The sequence below is a fragment of the Perissodus microlepis genome, chromosome 20 (assembly GCF_051167445.1).
Source record: "Perissodus microlepis isolate ML-2025 ecotype Zambia chromosome 20, ASM5116744v1, whole genome shotgun sequence".
Classification (NCBI taxonomy): domain Eukaryota; kingdom Metazoa; phylum Chordata; class Actinopteri; order Cichliformes; family Cichlidae; genus Perissodus; species Perissodus microlepis.
Genome location: NC_140480.1, coordinates 31237528 through 31259687, shown reverse-complemented (window position 1 = coordinate 31259687; position 22160 = coordinate 31237528). Strand labels below are relative to the sequence as shown.

General features: G+C 41.4%; 2 protein-coding genes across 3 annotated transcripts; both read left to right on the top strand.

Moving 5' to 3' along the window:
* Positions 1–1760: 1760 nt before the first annotated feature.
* On the top strand, positions 1761–8041 carry LOC146364913 (isocitrate dehydrogenase [NAD] subunit gamma, mitochondrial-like). Its single transcript, XM_084916227.1, has 11 exons — positions 1761–1874; positions 2979–3026; positions 3361–3458; positions 4528–4643; positions 5619–5679; positions 5777–5909; positions 6022–6155; positions 6231–6333; positions 6568–6714; positions 7447–7602; positions 7716–8041. The coding sequence occupies exons 1-11, from the start codon at positions 1806–1808 to the stop codon at positions 7815–7817; spliced, it is 1167 nt and encodes a 388-aa protein (XP_084772353.1). The 5' UTR covers positions 1761–1805; the 3' UTR covers positions 7818–8041.
* A 3289-nt stretch (positions 8042–11330) lies between these two features.
* Positions 11331–22095, top strand: LOC146364912 (vasopressin V2 receptor-like). Of its 2 annotated transcripts, none has more exons than XM_084916292.1 (7): positions 11331–11421; positions 15442–15716; positions 16364–16609; positions 17005–17151; positions 17227–17449; positions 18179–18400; positions 18795–22095. In XM_084916292.1, exons 2-7 carry the CDS (start codon positions 15447–15449, stop codon positions 18974–18976), a joined length of 1290 nt encoding a protein of 429 aa, XP_084772418.1. In that variant the 5' UTR covers positions 11331–11421; positions 15442–15446; the 3' UTR covers positions 18977–22095. The 2 variants fall into 2 exon arrangements, with proteins under 2 accessions (XP_084772418.1, XP_084772419.1); XM_084916293.1 differs by having other exon boundaries at positions 18184–18400; positions 18795–18885.
* The last annotated feature ends 65 nt before the right edge of the window (positions 22096–22160 follow it).

Sequence of the window (22160 nt, the reverse complement as noted above, 5' to 3'; positions counted from 1 at the left end):
AACAGGTAGAATGGCGCTGTCCCACCTGTGCCGAAAGTCTTTGAGTTTGTCGCCTCCTTGTGGCAGCATATATCAAATGTGCTGTTGAGAAAAATCAACGTACTGTGTTAAAAAAAATCATCTTAATAAATCTTTATACAAGCTATATGAAAAGAAAGAGGAAATGAAGAATGAAATGAAACCAGGTGGCGTGGTCTGAGGGGAAATCAGAATAGCTCTGGACTCCACCTGTGGGAACACTGTGCAAGATTTTCAAGCTGATTTCTGGATATGACTAGAAGAGTAACTGAGCCTGTGGTGATTTAGGAGGGATGTATTAAATGAGAAATTCTGAAAGCCTAACATTGCTAACGTCTGCCCAACAGAGACTCACCTGCTCTGTCACGTTAATGGTTTATTTCACTTTAGACTCTGTACGTTGAGCCACAGTAATTCTATTTAAATGTATACTTTATTGGATTTATTTTGGTTTGATTTTTTTTATTCAGATGTTGTCTTCCATTATATTTATCAAGCGTCATACAATTTTATTTATGTAAACAGTTTTGTTGCAGTAACATTTTTAGCTGCTGCAATAACACAATTGTACAACTTCTGGGATAAATAAAGTACATTTAAACCATAAATAAAGTGGTCTAAATGCCCTTGGGCCTAAAAATTTGCCCAAATACAGGAAATTAAGCCTGTAATGTTCAGAAACTCCACAATGTGACCCCCCCCAGCAGGTGTGTAGCTAAAGGTGGGGCCTGGTGTCCTTGGAACATGAACCACGACCCTATGCCTACCATTCTTCAACTCTTTTACTTTACAAACTGTGAAAAAGGATATTTGAGACACTGTTATTTACTTCTACCATTCAGTAACATTAAGCATGTTTAGTATTGTATCCAGACTACTGAAGTTTTGCAAACATTTGACTGCTGGATGGAGGATTGTGTGAATAAGGCCCTGGTCAAGCTTAGAGACTGCTCTGGTCATCTGGCAACCACCATTTATGAAAGAAAAATGATTATTCCCTGACTGGTTGGAAGGTTGCTGGGAGAATGAATACCAAAGCCCCAGTCATGTTGGCTAGAGATCAATCAGTAGGCCATATTTTTCCTTAGAGACCCACCTGTTGCCAGGGAAAAACTTTGTTGCACGTAATTTGCATGGAAGTGATTTTTCTCCTAACATTGCAGCTACGCACTTGAAATTGTGAAAAGTGTGATAGAAACCAGAAACGGGGACCATTCCCCTTTGAACTCAGTGTTACACCTTTTGAAACATGTTGGCGGCTCCGAGGCACAGCTTTTACTTCAAAGGCGAACATTAAAGGCTCATCTATTCACATTTTACTACCATTGGAGTAGTTAGCGAGTGTTTGCAGAAAAAATAACAAACTAAAGGCGACTGTGTAAATCAAAGCAGTCACTGGCATGTTTTTGGTGCTACACTTTATTTACTGCTGATTTTAATACCAACAAGTCATACGTGCATTTCCGTAGCAACCGGTGATCATATTATTTCCAGCGTTACTGAGGAGGACTTCACGTTAAATTGTTACAACAAATTTTCAATATGTTTCAGGTGCTTTTGGTTGGTTTTTATTCTCATTTCTGAGGTTGTTTGTTTTGTTTTTTTATTTCCCATGAGCCTCCGCCCTCCACACCCTGATTCTTGTAATCCCTGTGGCACCCCATTTAAAACTCCTGGAACCGCCCCTGGCTGTAGGGCTCAAATAAAACCTACGCCCATTACAGACAGATTAACGTGATCGCGCAGCTCGTCCCCGTCTCTTCCTGTCTTCAGAGGGAAGAGTAGACATGACGACCCGCTCTATGCGCGCTCTGTCCGGAACCCTGAAACCGCTCTTCAGCCCCCGGTCACCGCAGGTAGGAGCCGCCCGGTGCGGTTACCTGTTGAACACACCGCGTTTTGGATGGTGCAGCAGGTGGTTAGTTAGCTGCCGCTGTCCGTTCAGCACCACGGGTCAGCGTCCGGTTCGAGTCAGCGTTTTACGTAATTCTGCAGTTTGAGGATGTTTCCTGCTGCCAACTGTAAGCCTACACCCTTCCCTGCAAAGTCATGCATTATTCAGAGACTACACCTCTGCGCCGAGTAAAGACAGACTGGTTCACTTCTCCGGCGGAAAAGCTGTCTGTTGTCCACGAGTCCGTGTTTTGCTTGTGTTGTTACTCAGATGCAGTTTTAAGAAGTTTCGAGCAGGTATAACTACACAAACATGCGCCTCGCTGTTGTGTAGACATGCCAGTCTGCACAAAACAAATGCAACAAGCCTCATCAGGCTCGCTCTTATGTTTAAGCTGCCAATCCGGAATGCATTTCCTGTTTTGTTTTTCATTGTATTTGAGCTCAAAGAAAAACCTCAGTTTTCCACGCTCGTCGACTCTGCCGTGCTTACATGTTCATTAAAGTCTGCAGGTCACGGTGGAAATGCATGTTTTTATTTATTTATGATTCAAACAGCCTGTCGAGACTCATAATTACGTTTGTTTTCACTCCTGTGTGGTAATACTAGCATCACAACATAGAAAACATCGACTAATTATTACTTTATTGCACTTGTAATACTTCCACCAACCTTCCTAAAAATATCCAAACAACTGAAATGTTTCTTTTTTTCATCTGCATGTGGACGAGTAGTGTCAAATATATGGGCCGGGGTCCAGAACAGGTCCATCAAACACGTCCAGATCAGCCGTCTTTATCTAAATAACAGCGTAACAGTGAAGCTGCTAGGAGTAGGCAGCCAGCCTCCAACATGTCTGTGACCTGGTTTTATAGCTAAAAATAAATAAATAAAATGAAATAAATAATTTTTTTAAAAGTCAAAAACTACATATATGTAGATATAGTTTTTTGGGTTTTTTTTTTAGAACATTTTAAAATTAGAATACTATTTATTATGAAGGTAATTTGGTAATTTTAAGAGGACTTGTCTGCGTGTAACCTCTGTTTTTTCTCTGCATCTTTAGGGTTATGTTGTGGCAGCCTGTCATCAGACTCACAAGTCAACTTACACTGTAAGTTGTGTTATATATGAGGATTTATTTTATAGCTTCTATAATTTCTGTAAGCTCGGTCTTTAGGAGACCTTCTGACTCCCCACCCCTCACCATGATTCACATTTAGAGTCGATTCTCCAAGAAAATGTGGTCTCAGCCTCTCCTTTGTCCTATTTTCTCTCCCCTGTCTGCTCTGAATCCTTCCACCCTCCACCCACCCACCCGCCCAAGACTATAGTGAGTATGGATGCTTATAAGTGCTTATAAGATTCAGTGTAACAGCTAAAAGAGTGACAGTTCTCTGTAGTTTGTTTAGGGTTGTATCTAAAATGTGTGTGTTTGTGCATTACAGGCTCCACCTGCTCGGTACGGAGGCAGACACACCGTGACTCTCATTCCTGGAGATGGCATCGGACCGGAGCTAGCCAAACACGTGTGTGAGCTATTCCGGTGAGAATTCCCTCATGCACTCACGAATTTCACTGAAACATTCACCACCAGCGTGTTGGCGTGTTGAAAATTCAAAACTTTTTACAATTTTTAGCACTTCATAAATTTCGTCCAGAGGCTTTTTGCCTGGCTGCCATTGTAAAGGATGTCTGGATAAATAAAGGTTACCCTGACTTCCTGAACCATCCTCGGCTAATGTTTCCTTCTCACAGTGTGTGTACATTTTAGACAGAAAGCCGTTCATAGTAACAGCTTTTAAAGTATTTTTTAAAACACAGAAATGTATAAGCAATGAATTTAAGACTTCAGTAGATTTTAGAGGGGACACAGGGAACATGTGCCCATAATAGATACAAAACATAATTTTAGGACTAAATGACCATCTGTCCAGGGTATACCCTGATTTGCACCTCATGTCAACTGGGATAAGCTCAAGCCTACATCCATCCATCCATGCATTCCCATGTCAGATGAGATGTATAACATCTCCGGTTGATTCTGTGTCTTCAAAGGGAGGAGCTCAGACAATTGAACCATGTCAACAAGCTCCTTTTGACGAGTAATACCAGCAACTCAACTCTGAGTTTCATCTGGATGTCTGACTTCCTCACTATATCTCTGAGGTTGACTCCAGCCAGCACACAGAGGAAACTCTGATGATGCCACACAAATCCGGTCATCCTCACGCTCCCTCTTTCTTTCACTTCTCAGTAAGATTGTGAGGTCCTGCTCGGAGCAGCCACTCTCCCCAGTCCAGAGGGAGCAGTTTTAGAAAAAGAAGAAGCTTAAGTTGGATAAGCGGTTAAAAACAAATGGGTGACTGATTAGTTCCTTTTGGCTCTTGCTAAAAACATAAACTGATGCAGAAAGGGCACATACTGGTGCATTAACATTCAACAGAATGCCAGGATTTAAGTCGCTGATGCTCAGAATTTCCCGTGGGATGCCCTGAGACACACTCCATAATGTTGACTACACACACACACATAGATGCAGTGCTAATATTAGGCCACTAAATGGTTCAGCTCTCTCATTCATAAGTGCTCTCTTTGTCTGTGTTCACTATCAGATTCTGCTGTGTGCCTGTAGACTTCGAAGTCGTCAATGTGGACTCGACTAAGACCTCAGAAGATGATATCAATAACGCCATAATGGCTATCAGACGCAATGGAGTTGCACTGAAAGGTAATTGTGGAAAATATACCATAAATGAAGTTATAAGGCAGGTAATATGCAAAAGAAACACAAAAATTGTAAAGTTTTTTATTTTTTGTGTCTCATAAACAGTAAACATCATGTTCCTAAAAAAGGAAAAAAAACACTAAATTATATTATTAGAGATGTAAGTGAGACAAACGGACATAAATCATTCCCAGAGGCGATAACACTGAACCAATCATATACAATAAACACAATTGAACTTCTTTTTCCTCTTCTGTTCCGATTTATTTTACTGAGTTTGATTCTTGTGCTCTACTTATAATCACTTCCCAACAAGTACAAGATGATTTTCAGATCAAAAGAGGCAGACAAATGAAGATCAGCATGTGAATTACCTCTGATTAGTCTTTATACTTTTTTCATGGTAAGTATTTGAATGTAAATTTTTAAGTGGCCCAACAGTGAGGTGTGACTGGTACAAGAGATTTTTAATGTTCTTAGGAAGCTTTATTGATTTCTTTTTCGTATACATGTAAACATTTTATTTATGTTTACAATTCATAATAAAAATAAATAAACGGAAACTCTGAAATGAAATATTTGGATGTGCATGTTGAGAAAATCACATAGTCAATGTTGTGCCTAATGATGTAGAGGGCACAGAGGAGGAGGAGAATCCAATCACAGGACATGGGAGGAAGACGTAAGAAGCTCAAAGCTGAAGTATTTTACTATCCAGGCTGAGGTCATACAGGAGTAGACAGTCAGTGAGGCAGACACCAAAGGTAACAGGTGTGCAAACATGTCATAACCATAAATAAAGAACCAATAATAAGAGAAACAAACTGAACTTTAAACAGGAAAAACTTATGCAAGGAAATTAGTAGAAAACTTAACTAGTGCAGAAAAAATCTGTTGGAAAGATGGATTTTTTAAATTTTGGATTGCCACAGTTCAATTTTTTTTCTCTTTTAAACATAAATATGTTTGTTTATTTAGGAAATATTGAGACCAACCACAACCTGCCACCTTCCTATAAGTCCCGAAATAGCCTCCTCCGGTGAGTCGACAACTCTTTGGTTTTCAGCTCAGATTTTTTGCTGATGTAAAGTCACAGAATTTGAGCTCTCTGTTTGTGCTCATCTTCCTCGCTGCAGTACCACTCTGGATCTGTACGCCAGTGTGATGCACAGCCAGTCCCTGCCAGGAGTGAGGACGCACCACAGAAACATCGACATCATAACAATCAGGGAAAACACGGAGGGCGAGTACAGCAGCCTGGAGCATGAGGTGTGTCTCTGTGTGTGTGGATCCCATCTCGTGTCTGTGTGTGTGGTTCCCATCTCTTTGAGTGCATCTCTAACTAATCAGTCTCTGTTTTATCTCCACTGCACCTCTGCAGAATGTACCAGGCGTCGTCGAATGTCTGAAGATCATCACCAGGACCAAATCTTTACGCATCGCCGACTACGCCTTCAGGACAGCTCGAGAGAAAGGACGCAGAAGAGTCACCGCCATCCACAAAGCTAACATCATGTCCGTTTCTGTTCCTGTGTTTTATCTCTTTTCTTAAATGTGTTCCACTCATCTTTCTCCTGTTTCTCGGAGCAGGAAGTTGGGTGACGGCCTCTTCCTGGAGTGCTGTAAAGAGGTGGCCAGTGGTTACCCTGAAATCACCTTCGACAGCATGATTGTGGATAACACAACCATGCAGGCATGTCCATGTGAGACCATTTCATTGTGTGGTGTCTGTGTCATCATGTCCCTCACATTCTTACTGGGGTATTTAATCAGAAAATGTGAGCGTTTTCAAGCCAAGACTCTTGAGAGTTAGGACAGAAGGCGGTTACTCATTGAAACCTCCTTCTGTATTCAAAAAAACTTGTGTGTGCTGGCTTCTCCAGCTTGTAAACATGTCCTAAAATGAGCTTTTCTGTGTGTGTTTTAGCTGGTTTCCAGGCCTCAGCAGTTTGATGTGATGGTCATGCCTAACCTCTATGGCAACGTTGTGAGCAACGTGTGTGCCGGCCTGGTGGGTGGACCCGGCCTGGTGCCTGGAGCCAACTATGGAGAAAACTACGCTGTGTTTGAGACGGTGAGACAGGGTTAATGAGATCTCTACATGTCTTGTGGGTTCTTTGTTTTTCTAGCGGCTCTCTGGGGTTAGCTGCAGTTTTTCTAGAGTCCACTTGAGGCTCTCTCCAAAAGCGAGTCATCTTTGTGGACTGCCCTGTTAAAATCCCACCGTTAAAGCATCAATAATCATGTTAACAGCCTCGTACAACAAAGGTTTTGGTCTCTATCAATATTTATAACTCACCAGCTAAAAGTAGAAAAAGTCACCATCATGTTGGAGTTGACTGGCTAAGCTTCCTGTATCGCCAGTGATTTGTCTGCTAGCCTCGCCTCCACTAACTGGAATCACTGAACTGGTCCGGTTTTCAGACAAGTTTTTTGTGGGTGTGTATGATGTTCATCATCTCCTAATGAACAGACATCCATGGCTGGGTGGTCTGAGTGCTCCTCACCTCACCCTCGGCAGCTGAATCCCAGTCCTGCTTTAGGTCGTCTGGTTCTTTCCTTCTTTTCTATTTCACCTCTTTCATGTGAACGTGCAGCTTTAACTTCCCTCTTTTGAATTTTTTCCCTATTGTGTAATCTAAGCACTTTAATTTTTAACGAAACCATAATTGTTGTTTTTCTAATCAAGCTCTATACGCACATGTGAGTGTACACTCACTCAAGCCTCCCCTGATGTAACATCTCATTTTTGTAAGGATGTATAAAAGGATGTATCACTTTTCTAAATGTGCTCTTCTCTGTACAGGGCACCAGGAATACTGGGAAGAGCATCGCTAACAGGAACACGGCAAACCCCACGGCCATGCTGCTGGCCTCCTGCCTCCTGCTGGATCACCTTAAGCTCCACGGCTACGCCAGCATGATCCGCAAAGCCATCCTCTCTACAATCACCGATTCCCAGGTACGATTTGACCAATGCTACATGCAATTTGTTGGTGGCATTCAACTTTTATTGTTACGTCCTGCTTTGTATTTCGACATTACTCTAAATATGTTACCTCCTTTGTGTTCCAGCTGCACACTGCTGATCTGGGAGGTAAGGGCTCCACATCTGAAATGGTCCAGTCCATCATGGATGCAATCCAGAGCAGTGGACCTCGCACACAGAGACACTAGAAACCAGATGATTGTACGATTGCACCTTTGATTGTAAGACTGGACTGAAGCTGTAATGTATGGACAGCTTTTATTTCCTATGTGGGTTCAGTGGTTTAAAAAGCCCTCTGTGTAAAGCAGAAATATATAATAGTACTATGATAGATATTATATTTAAGATTTCCTAATTATTGTATGAATAATTTGTGAAACTGCAAAAAATAAAGCACCTGTTTGAGATCCAACTAATGCTTTCTATGTATCTTATTCTGGATTGATTTCTTATTATTATGGGAAAACTGTTATAAACCATGCACTAAACATCAAAACAGTAACCAAACTGTTGTCACCTACTGAAATATAGCTATTCCAGCTATGCATTTCACATCATATTGTGCAACCACAACATTTTGATGCATGGGTGGATGGATGGCTGGAGGGATAAATTACTGTGCCTATTCGCACCCCCCATATTTGCATTCTTGGACACCTACAGAGCAGCTTTGCACAATTCAAAGATAGAAAAAGTAATCACGTAAAATAAGCTGGAGCCCTTCAGTTCCTCCACTGTCTCTTTAATCAGTGTTTAGAGCCTGAGCTTTTGGCTTACAGGGATTACTTGCACTTACACCTTAATGTTTGAAACTTTGGTCATTTTCTTATGAACCACTGTGATAATGAAAATGGGCATGTTTTAAATGGGAGGGGCCAAGGCTACAGGTGTTGCAACATGGTGTTAATAACAGTAATTATGTAATGTGGCAGCCCTCTGGTCACATTTCCTTCCGTCTCGTCTGTGTTGTTGTGCAGTTTTCAGAGTGGGCGGGGTTATTTAGCGCTAATGGGCGCACCTGTTCAGTCTCTGCAGAGCATTTAAGAGCTGGCTGCGTCGTTCTCTCCCCGTCCACCCAGCATCACAGTGTTTGTTTGGGTCCCTTCAGCCTCATTATTTTATGTTTTGCACTACACAACACCAGACGTTTCAATACTCCTCCAGCTGCTGATGCGCTGATAACACTAACAAACCCCATCAATTTAATTATCGTTTTGCTTCTTATAAATACAATTAAAGATCAATCCTATTCACAGAATTACACACCCACCATGGTGGTATTTCCATTGCCCTCCATTTAAAGGTAAAAATACAGCATCAAATGTAACACAATAAACATTCAAGTGACTGTGAAATATCCCTTTATAATCAGTGACAATCAGTTAATTGAAGGCTTAACCAGAGTGTTTTTAACTTAGAGGTTTCTGTTTGTTCACAGTCTGATGGTTAGAAGGTAAAAGACCCACCGTTTTAAAAGGGTGGAGTTACATAGACTCACACATGTGTCCTACAGATTGACATATGCTGGGTGTGTGCGGTAATTTATTAAGTTACTGTGAATTCTTTCGGCCTTGAGACAGTTTCTCCATCAACCATCACAACCAGCTACATGAAAGTATCTGTTGCAGTTTAACTACACTTCTGATGACTAGTTATGGAGAGTAAAGAGGCAGAGAGTCTCACCCTGACGTAAATCCAGATTCAATTTAATTTGGTTCAACTTTATTTATATCACACCAACAGTCTTCTCGAAGCACTTTATATTTTAAGGTAAACACCCCACATTAATAGAGAGAAAACCTCAACAATCAGCACTTGGCAAGAGTAGGAAGGAAAAGTCCCTTTTAACAGGAAGAAACCTCTGGCAGATCCAGGATCAGAGAGGGGCACCTGTGACTGGATGGGGGGAGGGGAGGAAGAGAAGAAAAGGACATGCTGTGGAAGAGAGCCAGAGATTAATAAGAACTAATAATTACATGCAGAGAGGTGTATGAACACATAGTGAGCATCATGGGAATCCCCCAGCATAACGTATTGCAGCATAACTAAGGGAGGATTAAGGGCCTCCTGATCCAGCTCCAATTATATGCTTTAGCAAAAAGGAAAGTTTTAAGCCTAACCTTAAAAGTAGAGACATCTTTTAAGTTCAAACTAGAAGCTGGTTCCACATAAAAGGGGCCAAAAGGCTGAAGGCTCTGCCTCCCATTCTACTTTTAAATCCTCTAGGAACAAAAAGTAAGCCTGCGGTCTGAGAGTGAAGTGCTCTAATGGGATAATATGGTACTATAAGGTAATTAAGATAAGATGGGGCCTGATTATTCAAGACCTTGTATGTGAGGAGCAGGGTTTTGAATTTGATTCTGGACTGAAGAGAAGCCAATAGTGAGAAATATGTTCTCTCTTTCTAGTCCCTGTCAGTACTCTCACGGCAGCATTTTGGATCGATGGAAGGCTTTCAGGGAGTTTTTAGGACAATTAAAATGGATCAGTAGCCATTTTTGGATAAAATCAACATTCAACTACCTGTGTGGCTTTTTTTTTCTAGAACCAGGTGTCAATAGTGGTTTCCAGTTAACTGGAAATAAAAGACAGGAAGCAAAATATCTCTCACCCGTAGCTGGAAGTTGCAGATCTATGAAAGGGTAGACTTTACAAACAAGTAAAAGGACTTTACAGTCTTTTCTAAAAGGCGCAGGAAGCCAGTACACTGACACAAGCTGCGAGACATCAGTATGCATGACCTGCCTTAAAAGGATAAGTTTCTTCAGTAGGAACAGAGCACAGCGGGTAATGAAGGGATTTGCTGACAAAAACAAAAGTCTTTTTTTTGACTGCCGTGCAGCTAAAAAAACCAACAATTCACGCTTAAATTAAAACTAATTAAAGCTCTGGTGTTCATGCTTAATACTTAACAGACATAAGAAAGTCGTTTATACACAAATGGCGGAGCAGCAATGAGCCTCGCGCTCGACTGTTTCTGTGTGTATGTTTAAGGTTGCTCTGCGGGCCCCTTGATAATTAGAGGCCTCTCCAAATGAGGGAGCAATCGAGGGGAAGCAAGCAGATTACCGCCCCGTCAGAGGGAGAAGGAATGAGAGCGGGAGAGGAAACTGGAATGCAGGACAGCGAGATGCAGAAGAAGGGAAAACAGTGGAGCAGGGGTGAGAGTGAAAAAGGTTGCCGAGAAAGACAAGTCTCCTTCTGTTGCTGCTGCCGTCTCATTTCTCTCCAAAAACCTGAGCTCCCATCTGTCACAACATCTGACACTCTCTCTGCCCGCCTGTTCACACCCCTCTCGACCACCCGCTGCTGCAAACTCACACGTACGCATATTAGTTTGCGCATATGAAGGGTCTTTGATCATTTCTGGAAGCCTAATAGAGAAAATCTCATTTCATCTGCTGGTGTATGTTCCCCATGATCTGCTCTGAAGGGTGGATCAAAAGCAGGGCCAACAGCCACATGTTTAATATCAATAATCAACAGAAAATCACATTAATTCGCAAACACTGCCCGGGCACTGCGTCCTTTCATCACCCTCTCTCTCACTCCTCCTCTTCTTCTTCCACTTTCATAAAATCCAGAAAGGCGAGAGAGAGAGAGAGGGATGTGCTAAAGAGGAGAGAGAGGAGAAACAGCAGAGCGAGTTGGCAGAGGTCTCCATCAGTGTAATAAGCACACAAACGCACACAGACACATGCAGCAGACACAGCATGGATGCAGCTAGTGTGTGCAACAGCAGATCAGGTTGTCCTGGCTCCTACAGATGCTTCACGGGACGCTGAGGAGGAGGTGAGTCGGCTCCGTCTCCTCGTATTTCCCTATGATCTTCCTGTTTTTCATGAAAATGGGAAATTAAAATCTGTACAGATAGATGTTAATTTTAGTCAGGCACTTTAAACCTCCTGTTTCATGCTCTTTAGGGTTTTTTTTAATCAAGAACGGTAGAGGATTGCAAAAAACTAGTAAACTGGATTGATTTTTAGGTTTACGGCTTCTGCAAAGAAAAATATGTGTAAAGCAGCAGGTGTCCAGCTTTCTAATAGGATTAAAAGAGCTGAAAGGTGTCAACAAACTCAGCTCCGTGGGCTGGAGGGAATTCTCTGTTCACCTCTAGTGCTTCCAACCTGACACCTCCGGCTGACTGGAAAATATTTTCTCCTCTTCCGACTGAAATTCATGATGTTCAAACTGAAGCTTAAAAATAAAACAGAAAAGACTAAAGAAAACTGATGATTTTAGCTTTAGCGTTGCCATTTTTGCAAAGCAATAGGCAAATAACCTTCAATATAAAGCAGGCGTCTAGCCTTCGTCATCAGTCTCGGCTGTTCAGTTTATTTAAGCAGATACTGGAGTGACTCCTGTATTTAGCTCCTGCGCAGTCACCTCTGGCTGAATGAACAATACTTTCTCACCTGCAGACTCTAACATTTACATCCTAAAGTGTTTCTTTCTGTCAGACTTGGCAATAATTTCAACAGAAACATAGAAAAGGAGGAAACACAAAAGAGATCTGATGACTTTTCTTTAGTTTTGACATTTAATTTTGTGAATTTTGTGAATGAGTTTTAACTGCTGCAGTTTTTTTATTATATAACTACTGGAGGATGAAGTTAAAAAATCTGTTAAAGTATATATCATATAATAAAGTATTAATATTACTGTATCCATGCAAGGTTTTACTGTTAGAGTTCATTTAAATCATAATTTATTTTTAAATCAATAATTTATCTGCTGATTCTTTTATTGTAAAAATTTGGGATTAAATCAGAAACTCGGCCATGATCACCTCAAATGATTTTTAAAGCAGCTGCCAGTTCAGATGATTCACTGGCAAATCCCTTTAGCTGTTTTTGTACAAACTGAATTTAAAAAAGATGATGTTTAAAATGTAAAGAAAAATGGACTGCAATGATGTGCAAATGTCACAAACCCGCATTTTATTCACAATAGAGCACAGAAAACATATCAAATGTTTAATCTGAGAAAGCGGACAGCATTTTTAAAAAAATCTTTTTTAAATTTGGTGACATTAACACATCTCAAAAATGTTGAGGCAGGTGTTTAAAAGGCTGGAAAAGTGGTACTTTTAACAACTGGAGAATCACTTTTCAAGTAATTAGGTAAAATGGCAACAACTAACATTGATTGTTTGATGTGAAAATAGCATCTTGGAGAGACAGAGTTTCCCCAATTTCCCCCAAAAACTGCATCCAAAAATTGTGGATCTATTTCTGAATAATGTTCATCAATGTAATATTGTGAAAACTCTGAATACTCATCATCTACAGTATGTGATATCATCAAAAAAATCGGAGAATCTCGAGAAATCTCTGTGCACAAAGGACGAGGTTGACAGATATGCCTGTGATGGCCGGGTCCTCCGACAGCACTGCATTAAAACCAGACGTTATCACTGCATGGACTCTTGCAGGAATCATTGTGAACAGTTCACGGTGCCATCGACAAACGCAGTTATAAGCTCTAGCATGCAAACGACAATGAAGGTTTGACTGGATTTATATTTGATGACAGCTTGATTAAAGGCATTTAAAACGTGTGACATCCTCCTGTGACAAGCTGCTTTTTAGTAAGCAATCAAAAGCATGTTGCATTGTTATCCGCATACCGAAGTGTTTGACTCCAAACGTGGATGAACTTAGGACGACCTCATTAGGAGCTCAGATCATCAAAGTATGCGAGCAGTTTGCTGCGTTTAATCCAAATCCTGACTTAATCCAGTTTTGCCAACACAAACAAACGCATCAGTTGACGAGCTCTGTGTAGACCAGGGGTGTCAAACTCCGGTCCTCGAGGGCCAGTGTCCTGCAACTTTTCCATGTGTCCCTGTTCCAACATACCTGAATACAATTAGTAGGCCATTAGCAAGACTCTTCTTTCCAAACACTTACATTTACTTAAATTTACTTGAGTAGGGTTAGGGGTTGCCACTTCAGCATGCAGTCAAGTTCTATACTCTTGCTAATGACCTACTAATTTTATTCAGGTGACACATGGAAAAGTTGCAGGACACTGGCCCTCGAGGACTGGAGTTTGAGCCCCTGGTGTACGCTGTGAACGTCCTTGGATGTTCCAGCATCAGTGTGCACTTCACGGGCAGTTTGATGCCTCCTCAAACTTGGACTTGGATCTGATTTCATGACCAAGCAGGACATCTGTCTGATTTTGAATGCCATGTGTGGAGTTGCACCGGGAACTGAATTAGGACATATAGACTTTCAAAAATGGATTAACAGTTCAAGATAAAACAGAACACTGGAGGCATATGGATGACATGACTCATGACCCAGGTGTGAGGTCATCATTATCCATGGTAACTTCCAGCGAGTCAGTGGGTAGACCATGCTATAACCTCAACCAAGAGGAAGCTTTCTTTTTCTACTGCCCAAAGAAATTTGTTGTCTGAGACTAAGAAGTGTTTTCATGTCTGCAAATGCTGCATGCATCTACTGATGTCTGTCACACTCACCTGACTACAGAAGCACTTAAAACAATGAAAACTATGCAGAAATGGGCCTGTAAAAATCAGACTTGGCCAGAGGTTCTTAGGACACTTGAACAGCTCTTTGCACACTTGGATTTTGCAGGTCCAACTTTGCTTCGGGTTTGCTGGGAAGCTGCTTAAGTCTACCTTTACCAGCCACTTCCGTTTAACGATAGTTCAGGAGAGGGGATTTATTCACATACAGAATAAATTAGACTGCCCCGGTGCTCAGAATCTACATGATACGTGCTGGTGGTGATGAAGATGGCAAAGGAGGCTTGGATAAGGAGGAAGCAAGTCAGAAAGGCAAATAACAGAAGAGAACAGAGCTTTAAACCGCAAAGAAGAGAGGCTGATTGGGTAAAAGGAGGAAAAGAAAATGATTGGCCTACAGTAATGATGTCGATACTGAGTTTGACAGCATGGGAAAGAGGAAGTGATGTAAAGAATAGAGTAGCAGCCTGAACACCAAGGAAAATCAAACAGATTAGCTCTTTGTTGAATAAACGCATAAACTTCATAAATGATTTTTAAAAAAACCTGTTTTGGACGTTATTTAGATGAGTGATTATTTCAAATAAATACTCAAAGAATTTGGGGAAAATGGATGTAATGAGTACAATAACTGAAAGAATGGAAAAGAAGGAAAAAGAAAAAGGAAACAAACAAACAGTGCATCTGACAGAAAAAGAAAGGGAACATTTTCAAATGTTTTTATAGGATCTTATACAACAGTGCTATTTGTCTGGCCCATTTGGGATCAAATTGGTCTTTTTGTGTCCCGTGAACTAAAAAGAGATCAACACTTCTTCCCTAAACAAACAAATAAAAGGGGCGGAGGGCTTCAAGAATCACAAACAAAGACACTCGGCAGTTTTTACAGTTCAGTGCACGCACGCAGACACAATCATAGAGCCCACAGGGCTCATCAGACCAAATGTGAAGGCAGTAATGAAGTCCTGTTGTTTGGCCAGTCTCCAGTGAACATCATTACAAACTAACTGGCAGTTAGGGATTTCCCCCAAAGCTGCACCTGATTCGAAGAATTTAACAATAAACTTTTTATAATCACTGACAATACATCAAATTAAGAAAAAATTGAATAAATAAATAGACTGAATGAACAGCATTTTAAATGAACTTGAGTGCTGTACTTTAACCCACTTTTGAGGTGCTTGTATTAAACTTTCTAAAACGTAATAATAATCACCTGTATACAAAAGATGGACCAGGAAAGCTTAACGTTTGTTTCACAGTCTATCAAATTCATCGTCTTGTCTTTCTGTGGTGTTCCTCTCCTGTCCCAGCCAGCATGTCCGTTTCTGTGATAACAGACACGTATACGTCCATCGACCGGCCGGTGTTCCCTGAGACCCCCACCGGCGCTAATGCTACAGAGCGGGAACGAGACGCCCTGCTGGCCGTGGCCGAGGTGGTGGTGCTGGCGGTCATCTTAGTGATGGCGTTACTTGGCAACGGGCTGGTCCTGGTGGTGTTGCTAAGACGAAGGCGACACCACAACCCCCTGCACCAGTTCATGCTGAACCTTTGTGTGGCTGACCTGGTGGTGGCGCTGTTCCAGGTAGCACACACTCATTCACGTTGTGGGTTATATGTGTGTTATACGTCACTACAGGTGTGTAATTGTACTATTATCTGAAAATATGTGCAGAGTTATGAAATACAATAATCTGGAAATGTGATCTTTTTTTTACAGTTTGTAAACAAATACATAAATCTGGAAAAAGACATAAACACACTGAAGTCAGCAAATGTCTTCACAGGTTTCCAAATATGCACACCTATATGTAAATGTGAACTAAACTGGGGTAAAAGTGCACATGAATCTATTATGTGCACAAATATTTGTAATTTTTCATTGATTTTTTTGTTTTTGGTGTTTTTTGTATTTTGTACACAAATTTGAGATTTTAAATGTACATGCAAATTCAGAAAAGTGCACAGAAGTCTTTCAGTTTTTGCATTAATCTGTAAATTTGAACTGAAATATGTAAATGTGCAAAAAATCTGTAAATGTGCTCTGGGATTTATGAATGAGCACACTAATCTGTACCTCGAGATTTTTAATATGCACAAACGTCTGTGTGTGTTTGTGTGCACGTGTGTGTGCATAAAATTTGTGCATCACAACTCCCCACAGAGAAAATCTATTGTTACATGTTACTGCAAAAGCATATATCCTTCCTCCCTCTCCTCTTCCTCTCTGAGGTGTTGCCCCAGCTTGTGTGGGACGCTAAGGGACGCTTTCCTGGTCCTGACTTCTTATGTCGCCTGGTGAAGTACCTTCAGGTTCTTGGAATGTTTGCCTCCTCCTACATGATCGTGGCCATGACAGTGGATCGCCACTATGCTATCTGCTGCCCCCTGCAGGCACATCGCAGCGGGGCCACGAAGCGCTGGAACAGCTTCATCGTGCTGGCCTGGGTACTGTCGCTGCTGCTCAGCCTGCCACAGGTAGGCCAAAGCAAAGAGGCTGGCCACAGATCTGCTCCTGAGATTCATAACTTAGGTTCTGATTACCGTTAGGCTCTTAAAATTAACATTAAAAAGAGAAGAAAACAAGGTGATAGCCAAAGAAAGGACAGGGGCATCATTGTGGTCCTAAGCTGTTACTTTAAAGGCCTATCATCAAATTCACATATGTTTACCTTTAACTTTGAAGATAAGAACACATAAACAGAGGTAGTGTCCCATTTTGACACATGTCCAACCAACACTTTTATCACGTTAAAACACGAAGTCGTAAATAAGCACCGTGCCAATTAAAATCTTATAGAAGAGAGCACAAACACAAAATCAGACTGTTTGCTGTTACCATCACCTCCACTCATCTCTTTGCTGGTTTGCAGGTCTTTATCTTTTCCCGTTCTGAGTTGGCCCCAGGTGTGTATGAATGTTGGGGCAACTTTGCCGAGTCCTGGGGCCTCAAAGCCTACGTGACGTGGATGACGCTGGCCATCTTCATCCTCCCCGTTCTGATCATCACTATCTGCCAGGTAGAACAGAGAGAACCAGAAGACAAGATGCTTCTGGAAACAAAAATTGACCCTCTCTCGTCTTTCTTCCTTTAGGTGCGAATCTTCAAGGAGATTCATAACAATCTGTACCTGAAATCAGACTGCCGCCTGTCCCCCGCTGCTCTCCCTCAATTAAGAAAAGAAACCCAGAGAGGAAAAAGAGGAGGAGGAGAAGGAAAGTCTAATGTCCCCTTCTATGTTTCCCCCCTCGTGTACAACAACCCTGGGAATGACAGCAGTTTGGACCCTGTGTCCACCTATCAGCACCTCCCAATGGGTGATCATTCTTGGACAGTAGCTTTGCATGATTCAATAATGATAATAATGCTTATTTATCCTACACTGAGCCTTGAGATGGACGTATCTATAAGCCTTAAACCTGCAATAGTTTATAATGGCCAGCAGGGGTCGACTGCTGTAGTTGGTAAAGGACGACAGTCTGTAAAGAAGCTTATGGAGAAACAACCCTCATGCTAACTCATGTTTCCTGATTAGTTTAGGCTCTCAGTCACAGCTCTGCAGTCCTGTTGAAATCAACATGATGTTCATTTGGTAAATTATGGTCCTCATTGGTCTGCAGACAGTTAATTATGTATATGAATTATGGAGTGTTTTACCACATGACTGGTAAGTCACCACCTAAGAGTGTGCACTGTTCTTCAGTTTCTCAGTCAGCAGTTATGGTTGACATGTTGGTGCTGCTCAGGTAAACTAAACTTTCCATAAAAACTCTTCACCCATTTCTGATCATGCTTCAGGCACTTGACTTATTGCAGTCTTACTCCTCAAGCAATGTGGTGGTAGAAGGTGACTAAGATATGGAGTATGCTCCTCATCTCATGCCTGAAATGAGCTAATATGTGCTTTTACTACAATCAAAAAGTTATATATAAAAAATTAATAAATAAAAATTGAACCATATTTATGGTCTTAACTCATGAAATGAGGAAATTCAGGAAATTCAGGGAGAGTGAGGTCACAGGAATGTTTTTGTCTTCCCCGTCAGCTCAGCTGCAGGCCAGCGTCCCACCAGATCCAACAACGCCCTCTGCTGCCTGCTCACCACACCCCACCAAACTGCCTCCTGTCAGAGGTGGAGAGGTAACAGCAGCCATGTCAAAGACGGTGAGGATGACGCTGGTCATTGTGCTTGTGTACTCGCTCTGCTGGGCCCCGTTCTTCAGCGTCCAGCTCTGGGCCGCCTGGGACCCTGACCCACCTCAGAACGGTACACACACACACACACAGTCCTGCCAGACCAACTTGATGTAATTTTAAGGATTTTTTTGTTCTCTACATCCCTAAAAAAAATTAAATAACTTTACATAAATACCTTTAACCCAATTTAAATAGAGCAGTAATCTGTCAGGGTGTTTCTCTGCCTCTCATCCTGTGACAGCTGGTGCAGGGTCCAAACTGTACAACACAAAGATGCCTTTGACATGAAGTCATTGTGTTAACTTTAAAACTCTCTAATAAACTTTTATATACAAGACTACGTACCCTAAGTACCTTTAGGGCTACCAAAGATACCACCCTGAAGCAGGGTTTGACTTGATGGCCTGATTTGCAGTCCCCTGTGCCATTTACGGACCTCCTCCTCCTCCTGTGTGTGTACACAGGTGTAGCGTTTACCCTGCTGATGCTGTTGGCCAGTCTAAACTCCTGCACCAACCCCTGGATCTACTCCGCCTTCTCCAGCAGCGTCTCCCCGGAGCTTCGTCTGCTGCTTCACTGTCGGCCGCACACTCGGCGCCGAGCTTCCGAAACAAACGACTCCACCATCACTCACACCTCCAACTGAACACTGGACACGATGAAGGGCAACTCCCTCTCAGTGGCACAGCTGAGTCAGCTGATGTTTAAGGAAATATTAGTTGAACTTTTAAAATGAGACCCGAGTGAACCTATGTGAAGGGGCGCTGAAAATAGCTGAAAATGAACAGGGGTGAGTGGAGCGAGGATTTTTATTACAATAGAAATATGTGAAAAAAAATTTTTTTAAAAATGTGACTGTGTGTATTGCCTTAGCCATGAAAAACACAATAACTACATTATTGGGCTTCGGCACTACAGAGCTCCATCACTCACACACCCTCCATGACACCATGGAAACCACGAGTCTCTCCAAAGACTACAAAAATCCATCTTCCAGCACCTGTGAGGCTCATTTCTGGGTCGTGTTTGTTAAATCTGAATGTTAGAGCTATGCACTCATTCCATTTCATTAGGTACACCAGTGCAAATTTTTAAATCCGCCAATCAAATAACTTTGTCTACACGACTGAAAGCACCATGTTGAGACAACCAGCTGAAGTTCAAACCGAGAATCACAACAAGGCAGAAAAGTAATTTTGGAAAAGGTGTGATTGTTGGTGCCAGACAGGCTGGTCTTTCAGAAACTGTTGATCTGCTGGGATTTTCACACACACACACACACACACACACACACACACACAACCATCTCTGGAGTTTACAGAGGTGTGAAGAAAGAGAACATATCCAGTGAGCAGTGATTCTCTGGGTGGAAAAAAGCCAAACTACTTCAAGCTGATAGAAAAGCAACAATAACTCATAACTCCTGGCTACAACCAAAGTATGTAAAAGTAAAAGAGGCAAAAGAGCATCTTTAATGCACAACATGTTAAGCCTTAAAGCAGATGGGCTGCAGCAGCAGCAGATAAGCACGCAGGGTGCCCCTCCTCTCAGCTAAGAACAGGAAACAGACTAATTTACACATGCTCTCCAAAATTGGATAATGGAAAATTAGAAAAACATTCACATGGTAGGGGCCAGAATTTGGAGTGAACGAGCATGAATCCATCCCACCTTACACCAGCAGGCCGAGCTGCTGGTGGTGTGGAGGATATATTTTGGCATGCCTTTTGCCTCTTGGCACCAAATAAGCGTTGTTTAAACACCGCAGCATACACACAGATTGGTGCTGTCCAACCCTTCTATGTCTGATGGTTGCATCCAGCAGGATAACATCATAGAACTCAAATCATCTGAAACTGGTTTCTTGGATTTGTATGGACTCTAATGTCGTCCAGAGTCCCCTTGATCTCAAGCCAACAGATAACAGATGTGCCATGAAGAATCAAGGAAGTCTAACCCTGTACTAGCAAGGTGTACCTAATGAAATGTCCAGTGAGTGTGAATTTGGGAGTCATTGAGTTTCACGTTTCTCTCTCGTCAAGTTTCTGTAAGTACTTGCTTGCTGTGGTAGCTTCAGGTATATAGAGATGCCTCCTTTTCAGGATTTGAGTGCAAGAATTTAAGTTTTATATAAAAATGTTAGACATGTGTAATGACTGTAAATGTACAGTTTTTCTGCTAATTTTGAAAAAAGCTTTATTTTTAATTTACAGAATCAATACAACAGGTTTCATTTTAAAAACGGTTTATTCTCAACACTCAAAATAATAAGAACACACATAAAAAAATCCACAGCAACTAAAAGAAAAAATATTACAGAAACTAAAAAGTTTTGTCCGCATTATAAAAACACTAAAAAAGGCGACTATTATAATACCGTTTTAAAACCCAGTTTAAATGAAACAGTATCGCCTCCTTTCAGTGTGTCACTTCACAAAACACTCATCCTGAAAGTAGAACAACTTTCAATTTGAAATGACCATAATTCAGAAAATAAAACCTTGAATAACAGTTTATCGATTACCAACAAGTTCATGAAGGTCAGTTTTTTGTTTTTATTTATTTTTTAACGGAAAAGAAATCAGGGTTTGGAGCAGTTGAATGTGGACGTACCGATGCAGCAGATACTCTTTCCCCTGAAATAGGAACCTGTTGAACAGGTGGATACTTCAGCGAGGAGAGAGACCAGTTTCCCCATTGGTACCAGTAATACCTTTACAAAAATACACATGAAGAAACAAATTCACATTTTGTAATTAATCACTTTGAATACTAACATTTGGTCATATTTAGTCACCAAAATACATAATAACATAATAAGTATCCATTCCTACTGAAAGGGAAACGTAAAATCTGTTGCCCAATCAGAAGCTTTCCTCTGTGAGGAAGGAAATGCTCGAGCGACCGTGGAAACGTTTCACGTGGACAGGGACTTTATCCGATTCTAAAGCCGGTCATGTGCAAATATTTCTGTTACTCTCAACGTGATGAAAACAAAGATGATAACCGTGTTAGTCCCTCTCCCAACAGGGTTCTTTAAACGTTCTCAGCTTTCAGCCCCGTTAATTCACCTGGTTAAATCTGTCCTTCTGATATGAGTAATTCTGTACACTTCACAAACTGACTGAACTTACAATGAATGAAATTACAAAATCCTCCTAAACTTTAAAACTACCTGCTGGAAGACAAACACACCTCACTCACTCATGTCGCCACTGATCCAAATACATTAAACTCTATAAAAAGGACCTCGTTAGATTGTCGTTTCCAGAAAGCTAAAATATTTTACTTTTTTTGTAGGGATTTGTAGAAACTGAACTAAACCGTTTTCACTATTCAAATACCACAAATGTGCTGTTCTGCGCCCCCAAAATTACATTAAAAAAACAACATTTTTGTAGCAATGTTCAGAGCACACAGAAGCCACCCAACCATCCATCTACTCCCCACAGCTTCACCCCCTCACACGCACCAACGTGTGGTGCCGTTTATTACCCAACCCAGCCTGCAGCTCACATGGTGGATGCATCAGCTCGGTTGGAGCCTGCCTGTGTGACCTGTTCCGATGATGTTCATAATCTTCATCAGTTCAATAAAAGATCAGAGCTGCTCTGAAATTCCACATTTCTGCCTCCATACCTGCATCCTGACCTAGTTTTATACTGCTCAGAAGATTCCTACATTACAGCTTCCTGATTTTCCACAAACAGGAAAACTGATGTTTGTTATTCTACATTCCTAAAATGTTAAAAACATGAACCTTAACTTTTCCCTGTGTTGTAGTGAACTACTTTTTACCCCATATTTTTTTAATTAATTAAAAATCCTAA

Coding starts and splice junctions, on each gene's coding strand:
- LOC146364912 (XM_084916292.1), top strand. CDS start 15,447: ATGTCCGTTTCTGTGATAACAGACACGTATACGTCCATCGACCGGCCG. Junction 16,610..17,004: donor TGCTGCTCAGCCTGCCACAG/GTAGGCCAAAGC, acceptor GCTGGTTTGCAG/GTCTTTATCTTTTCCCGTTC. Junction 18,401..18,794: donor CCCTGACCCACCTCAGAACG/GTACACACACAC, acceptor GTGTGTACACAG/GTGTAGCGTTTACCCTGCTG.
- LOC146364913 (XM_084916227.1), top strand. CDS start 1,806: ATGACGACCCGCTCTATGCGCGCTCTGTCCGGAACCCTGAAACCGCTC. Junction 1,875..2,978: donor TCAGCCCCCGGTCACCGCAG/GTAGGAGCCGCC, acceptor CTGCATCTTTAG/GGTTATGTTGTGGCAGCCTG. Junction 5,680..5,776: donor TCCCGAAATAGCCTCCTCCG/GTGAGTCGACAA, acceptor TCCTCGCTGCAG/TACCACTCTGGATCTGTACG.